Source organism: Myotis davidii, unplaced genomic scaffold (assembly GCF_000327345.1).
Source record: "Myotis davidii unplaced genomic scaffold, ASM32734v1 scaffold551, whole genome shotgun sequence".
NCBI classification, from domain to species: Eukaryota; Metazoa; Chordata; class Mammalia; order Chiroptera; family Vespertilionidae; genus Myotis; species Myotis davidii.
Window position 1 is genome coordinate 1,716,216 of NW_006283788.1, and position 10,522 is coordinate 1,726,737.

A 10,522-nucleotide genomic window follows, 5' to 3' on the forward strand; every position below is an offset into this window, starting at 1 on the left:
CCTAAGGGAATGGGCGGCCGCCGCTCCCGCCTGACCCGGGCCCGTCCCCTCCCCACAGGGCTCGTCGCACCTACCCCAGCAACTCAAATTCACGACCTCGGACTCCTGCGACCGCATCAAAGACGAGTTTCAGCTGCTGCAGGCTCAGTACCACAGGTGAGCTGGGGGCGTAGGTCCTGCCCAGGGAGAGGTGGCGCCCCCAGCGCAGATGGCAAGGTGGTGGGCCTTGCCATACACAAAACCTGAAAAAATGTAGGTGTAGGGTGTCCTGTTGTAAGGCGGTCGCGGTCCCGGGCTCGTAGCAATATTAAACTCATTTAGTCTTCAGAGCAGCCCATTTCACAGATAAGAAAACTGGAGGCACAAAATTAAATCATTTGCCTGACTCAGCTGTATGGCTTCGGAACCCTGCTCCCCAGGAACCCTGCTCCCCAGCCCCCCACTGCAATCCCCACTGGATTAAAAACCTGGCAACAACTGGAGTTGGGGTTGGACCTCCTACCCCCCCCCAAAAAAAAGAAAAATAATGGAAAAAGTTCCCCCAAAGAAAAAATTCTTCTGCCTGTTATCTCTCTGCCCAGTACTGGGGAAAGGATTCCTGGCATCCAACAGATTTTCATTCTCCTTCCAGAATTTAATCTTCTAACGTGTGCCATGGACTGGGATTGGGATCTAAGCGGAAGGAACTACTGTTATCTGTAACTCACACTTAGAGAAGCCAAGCCCAGAGAAGTTAGGGGTCTCTAGGGGAAGCACAGCGAGGAAGTGACAGAACTGAGATGTGCACCCCATTTCTGGGTTGAAGAATGCAACTCCTCAGCAGCTGTTAGAGAAGAGAGCTTTGCCTGGGATTCAGAAGGGGATCCCCGGCCGCTGTTTTCAGCAAGGCCTTGGGCCCTCTCTGGACCTTAGTGGACACACCCAAAAAGATCTTTCAAGAAGAAAGGGGGAATAGTGATATATCGTCTTTTTATTTTAACAAACATCCATCCTCTTAGGGTCCTTCCCATGCTCCCAAAGTGCTACAAACTGAAAATACTTCATTTTACTTTATTTTCCTTGCTGTTCTATTGCTTGCCCCTTTCAAAGATGAGGAAACTGAGGCATTGATGGTGGAAGGGCAGGCGCAGGAACTTCGCTCTGGTCCCATGATGTGGAGAGTTTAGGGGCTTGGCCTGGCAGGCCTGGCCTTTCTGAGCCCCTGCAGGGGGCCCTCCCCACTGTCTGGCCCCGGCCCACCTCACAGTGAGCACTAGGACTGCCCATCCGGAGACCAGGGTCACAGGGCCTGTAGTGCTGTGTCCTTGGGTAAAGCAGATCCCTCCCTACGCTCTGCGGACTCCATCCACTGGCCTGGGCTTCCCACCATACAATGAGGGCTCCTCCCATGTTGGCACACAGGGTCTGCAAGGCCCTCCAGAGGAGCCAGAGGTCCAGAATTTGGGATTAAATTGCCTGTTGTTGTTTTAAATTATTTATTGGTGGTTCTTTGTGTTTTTGTTGTAGTTTTTTTTGGTTTTTTTTTGAGAGAGAGAGAGAGAGAGACATCGAGTTGTCGTTCCACTTATTTATGCATTCATTGGTTGATTCTTGTCTGTACCCTGACCAGAGGTTGAAACCCCAAACCGTGGTGTATGAGGACAATGCTCTAACAACTGAGTTACCGGGCCCCACTTATTTTTGTTTGTTTGTTTGTTTATTTTAATCCTCACCCACGGAGTGAGGATATGTTTTCCGTTGATTTTTAGGGAGAGTGGAAGGGACGCGGGGAGAGAGAGAGGAATATTGATGTGAGAGAGACACATAATGAATAGTTGGTTGCTTCCTGGGATTGAACCTGCAACCGAGGTATGAGGTACATGCCCTTGACCCTGAATCAAACCCGCAACCCTTCAGTCCTCGGGCCCATGCTCTAACTACTGAGCCAGATTGTCTAGGGCTGGGTTTGTTTTTAATGTGGCAACAAATGAACTAAAAAAAAAAAAAAATCCGAAAACAAACTCAAGACGGGGGAGTGTCACAACAACCCGAGCCATGGCTCATCTCTGAACTGGGTGTACAGTACGGCCAGTTGGGCAGTGACACACAGGTTCCTGGGGTGGCTGTGCGGTCAACAGGCATTTATTGGGGGCTAAAATATGCCAGGCATTATTCTAAGAACATTCCTGATTTAATCCCTTTCGTTTTCATCTTCCCACCAGGGAGGTTGGTACTTTTAACAGGCACAGAGACAGGCCCAGAGTCACACAGCATCCCAGTCCCAGGGCTGAACTTTGAACCCAGTCTGTCTGGATTGAGTCTGTGCTCTGGGACTCCTGGGCTTTCCTGCCTTTCCCCAGGAGGCCTTCATGGTGGGGGTGGGGGGAAGCTTTAATAAATGCCTGAAGCTCCTCCTTGCTTGGCGGAGCTTGAGGGGGGGGGGGAATCCCATCTCTTTATCACCCAACAGTAGAACTTTTACCCCCTGGTGAAATCAAGGCCATAAGAGGGGCTGGGCCCCATTGGAGATTACTTGGTGAGTCCAACCCAGAGCCCTATCGGTCAGCCCCTGGGCCTCTCCTGGGCCCCTTTACAGTTTCGATCTGTCCTTCCCCTTGTTGGAGTTTCCCCCGTGGTTAGAGTGTGGCTCTGAAGCCAGCTTCCTGGCTCTGTGACCTTGAGCCAGTTACTCAACCTCTCTGGGCGTCCATTGCATCATCTGTAAAGTGAGTGATGCTCACAGTGCTGACTTCGTCCGGTTTGGGGGATGGGTTAAAGGTTGTTTGAATCCCTGGCTGACCCCACAGGGTGTTCGCTCAGACTTGTTATTTTCATTATTATCACTATCGTTTTCTCCACCACCAGCTCTGCAAGGCTGGTTTTTTAACCCCCATTTTCCAGTTAGGGGACTTGAGGTTCCCCTCACCCCATCCTCACAGAGGAGGCCGTGTTGTGTGTGTCTCCCGTCAAAGTTTGGGGGTAAGCCCAGCCCCCACCCCCTGTCCCATGTTCTTTTTCAGCCTGAAGCTCGAATGTGACAAGCTGGCCAGCGAGAAGTCGGAGATGCAGCGTCATTATGTGATGGTGAGCCGGCTGAGGCCCAGTGGGTGGGGGTGGGGGAGCCCAGACCGTCCTGCACCACCAGCAGCTGCCGCTGAAACCTGGCCACCTCCTCTGGGAAGTGTGAGGATTCAGGGTCCACCTTGCTGGCCTGGCTGCAGGCCCAGGCGGCGGTGGAGCTGCCAAACCGCCGGGTTGCAGCCTGGGCCTGCCAGGTCCCCTGGCTGTCCTTGGCAGCCGGCAGAGGAGGCAGGCTGTGGAAGCCAGGAACTGACGTGGGGGAGCGGCCGGATCCCCGCCCCCACCATCCAGCATCCCAGTGCTTAACCCCTCCTCTCCCAAGCTTTGAGAAGAGGACTCCTGAGCTCCCTCCCCTGCCCCCCAGGAGGCTGACACCCTTTGAGGTCGGTGGGAGGCGGGGGTGACAAGGCATTCTTCCCATTGACAGTTGAGAGCCTGCCCATCCACACTGCCAGAATCACTTGCTGGTTCATGCTCACCAGGTGGTGAGTTCCACATCAAAAACCCTTGCCTTGGCCCAGTCTCTAGCCCAGCTCTCCCCAGCTGTGGGGGAGGCAGAGACTGACACTACAGCTCCCAGCTCCAGAAGGAGGGGGCTGGGGGACGCCAGAGGGAAGCCCCGGCTTGGAGAATTGGGGGCATTGTCCCTGGGGTCTTGAAGAATGAGTAGGAGCTTGGGGGATGGAGGAGGGAGGACAAAGGACTAAGCAAAGACCTAGGAACCACTGGGCTTTCGTGGGTGGGGGGTGATGGGAAGCCATGAGAGGGTTTAGAATGGGGGAGGGAGCAGGGTTAGATCTGGGGCTTGGAGAAGGGGGCTCCTGGCTCCAGAGCCAAACCCAGCAGGCTTTGTTTATCTTCCATTATTTATACCCAGGAAGGCAAACTTCCCTGCAGTCTGGGGCCACCCGCAGACAAGACACATAAAGATAAAAGATTAGGAGCCCTGGAATGTGTGTGTGTTGGGGGGGAGGTGGGGCTGGATGATTCTTTCAGAAACCAGGGAGCCAGGCTGCCGCTGAGGCCCTAGAGCGCCCTCAGCTCTGTAAGCAGCCCCGCCAGGCACCCTGGCCCATTCCGGGGGTGGGTGCCTCCCCCCCCTTCTGTCTCCCTCCCACCTACCTGCCTGTCTCCATCGCTCCCTACTCCATGCCTCTCTCTGCTTTCCCCTGCTCTGCCTCCCCCTTTGTCTCTGTCACCCTATCCCTTTGTCACTTGAGCCCCCCATCTTTCACCAGCCCCCATTTCTTTCTCTTTGTCTCCCCTCTTGCAGTACTACGAGATGTCCTATGGCTTGAACATTGAGATGCACAAGCAGGTACGCCCTCTCGCTCTCTCCATGGCACCCCCAGGCAGGTAGGAGCCCACCCCTTGGCCGGATGCCAAGCCTGCCCTGGTGCTCCGATCTTGTTCCCTCCCAAGCACCCCCCTTCTTTCTGAGGTCTCCCTGGGAGATTGTTCTGCCTGAGGAGGAGGGGCAGAGGCCTTCCCTAGATCTGCCACCCCTTTGTGACAGTGGCAGGAGGGTGACATGTACTCACACTCACTCACTCAGACCCGAAGATTGCTTCTCGCCCTCCGGCCTTGCTTTAGCCATCTCTGCCCTGAGGAGGCCACTGTCAAAGATGTCACAGAAGAATAATGCCACTGCTCCGCCCTGTCTTCCTCCCACGGAGTGCTCACTACCTACCCGGCGCTGGGCGTCATCTTCCCAGGGCCACCCACATCCTGAGTGGCCCGGCCTGGGTTCTGGACTCGGCCTGCACTGTTAGCTGTAGGGCTGAGCACCAGCCTCAGATCCTGCCTTTGCCACTGATGAGATGCCGGCGGGGTCCCAGGTGATCCCACCCTGGGCTAAGCTGATCCCTCTTAGTCAGAACCCCGGGCCTCTGGGGCTGGCCTGCACCTGCACGAGAGAACGAGGGACTAAAGAGTCTGTGTGTTTGTCCTAGGCTGAAATTGTCAAGAGGCTGAATGGGATCTGTGCCCAGGTCCTCCCCTACCTTTCCCAAGAGGTAAGCTGTGTCCCCGGGGGCTTCAGAGAAGAGGAGATAGATGGACCATGAACTTGGTCCTCCCCACTGCAGTCACCTGGGCAGCAGCGATCTGGGCGCCCCAGGGCACATGCCTCCCCTCTCTGGACCTCCCAGCTACTAGTCAGCCTGTGCAGAAAAATCCCCAGGCTGGAGAACCCCCAGGGGTGGAGGGCTGGGGAAGGAGGGGCCTCACCCTACTCTGGAATTCCTAGCCTGAGTGAGTCATTTCACTGTAAAAATGTTAGCTATGCCAAGGGCTGCACTAAGAGGTTTTTTTTCCTTGTTTTGCTTCTACCTTTCACCTTCCTGAGAGTCACCTGCCAGGCCCTGTGGGCTGCTTCACGCCAGGGACAAGCGGCGTGTGCGGGAGGGCACTCTGCACACACACGAAGACATACAAAGAGGCAGACAAACAGATGCCACACACAGATACACACGGTGCGCCTACCCATAGGCACACACAGATACATGTTTGTGCAACAGGTGCAGAGACACGCACACGTGCACAGATACAAACGTGGATATGGACACGGATACACACGCAGACACAGCTGCATACACAGATGTATACAGATGCGAGGCACACATGGACACATGCACACATCCAGGAGAACCAGGCGCCCCATTCTTCCTCTTCTAGTTTTTGGGGTTCTCAGACTCTTGGTGTAAGACCCGCTCCACAGAGACCCCACACCTGTGCCCCACCCGACCGAATAAGGCCCAGCTGCTGCTCTCTGCCAGGTTTACTGTCGGTAATTCGTCATTGCCTCTTTAAGCCCTACCGGTATCTCGGGGACCTTTAGGGGATGTGTGTGCCTTGGGACCATTCCAGAAGGACACCATGAAAATCCCAGAGAAGAGGGTCTGGGAGCCCTCAGACCTAGACTTGTGCTTGCTTTTCATGACAGGGCTTCCCAGCAGCCAAGGCAGAAAGGAAGACAGATTCTAGCATCTGAGAGCAGGAGAGACTGACTTTCAAGGAGGGGTGGAAATAGGTGGGAGATATTCCCTAAACCTATGCTCATACCCCAGCCCTGCCAGAATTCATGGCCAGGGACAGGGCGTGTGCGGGGACAGGAGCTTGGATTAGCACATCTCCCAGCACAGTCTCTGAGCTCTTGAAGGAACAAGAATTCCTTGTACAGCCCTAACCAGTTTGGCTCAGTGGATAGAGCGTCGGCCTGCGGACTGAAGGGTCCCAGGTTCGAATCCGGTCAAGGGCATGTACCTTGGTTGCGGGCACATCCCCAGTAGGTGGTGTGCAGGAGGCCACTGATCAATGTTTCTCTCTCATTGATGTTTCTAACTCTCTATCCCTCTCCCTTCCTCTCTGTAAAAAATCAATAAAATATATTTTTTTTAAAAAGACTTCCCTGTACAGTTGGCCAGGCCGTGCACTGCACTTTTCTTTGCACGTGTCATCATGATCCAAGGTTTCTCTCCTCAGCCAAAGGCCTTTTTTCCCCCCTAAGTATCTGGCCCCAACCCCTCGGGTTTTCTGTGCATCTCCAAATATCCCCATTTTCCTGATGAAGAGACTGAGGCTTGGTGAAAGGAAGCGGCTAGAGAGAGGGGGCTTGCTGGTGGGATGGAAAGCCACAGGGGTTGGGGTCGCACTAACAGGCCAGGTGGGAGGAGGGCTTCTCCCGGGCTGACACAGACCCCCTGTGTCCTCTCTCTTTCAAGCACCAGCAGCAAGTCTTGGGAGCCATCGAGAGAGCTAAGCAGGTCACGGCTCCAGAGCTGAACTCCATCATCCGAGTAAGTCTGGGGTCTAGGGTGGGCGGGAGGATGACAGGTGGCCAGTGGGCCCGAAGTGGCTAATATCCCCCCTCCCTCTGTCCTGCAGCAGCAGCTCCAAGCCCACCAGCTGTCTCAGCTGCAGGCTCTGGCCCTGCCCCTGACCCCACTGCCCGTGGGGCTGCAGCCACCTTCCCTGCCGGCGGTCAGCGCGGGCACTGGCCTCCTCTCGCTGTCTGCGCTGGGCTCCCAGGCCCATCTCTCCAAGGAAGACAAGAATGGGCATGACGGGGACACTCACCAGGAGGATGATGGGGAGAAGTCGGATTAGCTGGTGGCCGGGATGGGGAGGGTGGGGGGACAAAGAGGAGACACAAGATACAGAGAGAGAGGAGTGTTCACTGCAAGACAGTATAGCTCGGGATTGGCTAAACTCCGGTAGTATTTATAGTAGCTGCTGGGGCCTTTAGCCCTGCTTGTGTGCCACCCCCCCACCCCCCAGCTCTGCTCTGGCTCCCAGCCTCCCTCCTCCACCCCCCTGCAGCCTGAATGGGTCAATACCTGCTTGTACCACAGATAAGGCAAGCTGAGGCCTGGAGATGCAAATGGGAGGTCAGGTCAGGAGGCAAAACCTCAAGAAGTCTAACACCCCCTGCACTTCCCCATTTTGCACATGTGTAACTGACAGTATGCCTGCTGGGCCCCCGTAGGGCACATCCCAGCCTCCCACCCTGGCACTGCATGCAAACACAATGCTAGCTGCCCCTTCCTGCCCTGGGCACCCCTGTCTCTCCTACCACCTCCCACCCACTCACCTCTGCTAGTTTCAGATGCTCCTGCCCACCTGGTCCTCTCTCTTCCTCTCCTCGCCCACCAAGGATGAAAGTTAAGCCAGGATGAGCAGGGTGGGGGTGGGCAACCCAAGATTCCCCTTCTCCTTTTCCCCGAATAAAGATGAGGGTACTCAAGTTGTCTTGTTTTTTTTTTTTTTTCTTTTTTCAGTATACTAGCTTGTCTTTTAAGAAAGGGGATATTAAAAAAAAAAAAAGACAAAATGTTTAAAAAAAAAAAAGCAACACCCACACCTGTGTCTGTATATAGCCTTTTAGACTGTCAGCTTTTGTTGTGTTCAGTCGTTTGAACTCTGCAGAGAAGTGAAAATGCTGTATCGAGGGTGGGCTTAGCTGTGCCTTTCAAATAAAGATGTGAGAAGGTTGGTTGCTGTGTCCCTGCCTCTGTGTTGCGGGCTGCCTGTGGTTCCCCCCCCTTCCCAGGGAGAAGAGGACTTCTTTTATGTCTGGGCCCCCTCCTCTGTTACAGGACCAAATATCGAGAGTCCTAGATGAGTCCATCTTCTAAGTGTACTCCCTAACGATGCATAGACCAGAGAGGGTCAGCTGGAGGCTGCAGGTCACACAGCCAGCCCAGGTGCAGGAGGGTTAGCAGAGCTAGTTTCTGATTAGCAGGCCCAAAGGCCCCTAAGTGACATTCTTTTCCCTTAGAGCAGAAGATACTGAGACTGCAGAATCTAACCCCACTGCGCGCACACACGGACCCTTTTCCCAGATCAGAGAATGCAGACCCCCAGCTGAACCTGGACCCCCCTTCCCCCAGGAACAGATTGAAGGCCCTCCCCTTCCCACCCCGCCCAAGTCAGACCACCAACCCCCACCCTCCAGAGAGAGCCATAAGGAAAGATTTCCTGATGTGGACCTGGGTGGGCATGGGGGTGAGGAGGGTGGGCAACCATCCCAAATTTTCGAGAGCTTTGCAAGGACTGTATGACACAGAAATCCCACCCTCAGGGAGCTGGAGCACCCAGAGGACTTTTTAAAGTGCAAGGAATGCTCATCTGCCTCCCTAATCCAGTGGGTTCCCATGGGCAGGGGGCAAGTGCACAGAAAGGGAGGCAGGATGATGGGTGGTGACGGCCCACTGGCCTCAGGGAAATGTCTCGTGTTGCTAAAGAGAAAAGGAGGAGACTGAGCGGGGAGAGGAGACTGGGTAGTCACACCAGCCTCCTTCTGGGTCCCACCTCTCTCACTGTAGCCAAAGCACCTCTGAAGAACACCAGTGTGATAGGGTAACTCACTGCTTAATATTCATCCTTGTGTTGAAAACCAGAATTCACACCTGGGGACTGTAAATTGTTACATCTATTTTGGAAGGCTGTTTGGCACCCAGCAATGCCCCTATTAGACTCCCCCCCTCCCCCCCAACAGACATGCCACTTGAGTCTGCCAAAAGAGACCAGAGTGTTCCGAATCCTGGAGGTGAGTCATCATTGCCCCAAACTGGAAATGACCAGATGCTCAGTAACAGCAGAACACACAAGTTGTGACATAGCTGTGTTGTGGAATGTTACACAGCCATGAAAAATGTGCTATTGCTACACTCACCCCCATGCAGCTCTCACACATAATGCTGAACAAAAGAAGCTGGGTACAAAAAAAGTATGGTGTGATCCCATCTCTATAAAGAACAAAAGCAGGTCCAGGTGACTTCCTCTGGTTATCCCCTTGAGAGGAGGTAAGAGGGAAGGGGATTTCTAACAACACTGGTCATGTTTTGTTTAACTGGGGGGGCTGGTTACCTATGTTCACTTTGAGATAATTCATCGAATTGTTCACTTACAACCTGTTTGCTCTTTTGTGTGTTATATTTCACAATTTAAAACAATTACTTAAAAGAATAGATGATCTTTGGCCTCCATAGCCCTCAAAATACATTCTAAGTTTTTCACCTGGTCCCACTTGGCAGGGCTTGCAGTCAGTCTTTAGCAAACTGCAGCCAGGCTGAAACATCTTGCTGTTCCTTTGCACATGCTGTTCCCTCTGCCTGGAACAATGTCCTCTTTTCTCCCCTCTGCAGCATTCTAATCCTCCAAGACTCCCAGAAGGTACTTTTCTGCAGGCCTCCCCCTAACCTCCCCCCACCTTGAAAAGTGCTTAGAGCAGAGCCTGGCCAGTCATCCATTCATTTAGAGACCCAACTCTGAGCCCAGAGACACAGCAGGGAACAAAACAGACACACATATCCTTGCCCTCCTGGGTGGGATAAACAAATAAGGGAAATACAAAATGCATCAGGAGGCTTGTTGATAGAGAACAAAGCAGAAGAGGGATGGAGACTGTCAGCATTTTTTTTTTAATGTGCACACAGAAGCAATGCAATACATGTTAGCAAATGTACTGAGGGCAGATCTGGGTTTGTACCCGCTCCTACCCTAAGTAGTGACTTGAGGCATGAAGTCACTTGTCTGATCCCAGTTTCTGGGAAATGTTGGGAGAATTAGCAGAAAGCTTGCAAGGGCTCACTAGCTGTCGGTGATATTATCACTGATGCTGCTGGCTGATGAAGAGCCCTGTGTGTGGGGGGGGGGTCACAAACCCGACAGCCCCCACCAAGGGCCTTCTCCGAGGAAGGTGGGGTCCTGTTGAACTAAGGACAGATCTGTGACCTCGGGTCTCCCTCTCGGCCTCGGAGCCCCCATCACCCCCATCCCGCCTGCGGGGCGGGTCCCCAGTGGGTTTAAGGAGGGTCCGTGTAATTGTATTCATGAGGTTTCAGGAGACAACTGAAAATTTATTGGAACTAGTAAGAGAGTTCTGTAAGGTTATCAATTTTTAAATTAACAATGGGAGTCACTAGATGTCCGTAATACAAAAAAAGAAAAAAAAAGAATA

The 10,522-nt window shown here is 53.5% G+C and overlaps 1 protein-coding gene across 1 annotated transcript in view; it reads left to right on the plus strand.

Annotated features, from left to right (window-relative positions):
- The window catches only part of AES (amino-terminal enhancer of split), a gene marked incomplete at its 5' end in the record, with an annotated part of 8,826 nt that extends 773 nt beyond the window's left edge, over nucleotides 1-8,053 (plus strand). The window contains 6 exons of the mRNA XM_006754123.2: nucleotides 59-156; nucleotides 3,000-3,063; nucleotides 4,334-4,378; nucleotides 5,013-5,075; nucleotides 6,783-6,857; nucleotides 6,946-8,053. Coding sequence (XP_006754186.1) covers nucleotides 59-156; nucleotides 3,000-3,063; nucleotides 4,334-4,378; nucleotides 5,013-5,075; nucleotides 6,783-6,857; nucleotides 6,946-7,167 — 567 coding nt within the window. The remainder of the gene's footprint in view (nucleotides 1-58; nucleotides 157-2,999; nucleotides 3,064-4,333; nucleotides 4,379-5,012; nucleotides 5,076-6,782; nucleotides 6,858-6,945) is intronic.
- Between the last annotated feature and the right edge of the window lie 2,469 nt (nucleotides 8,054-10,522).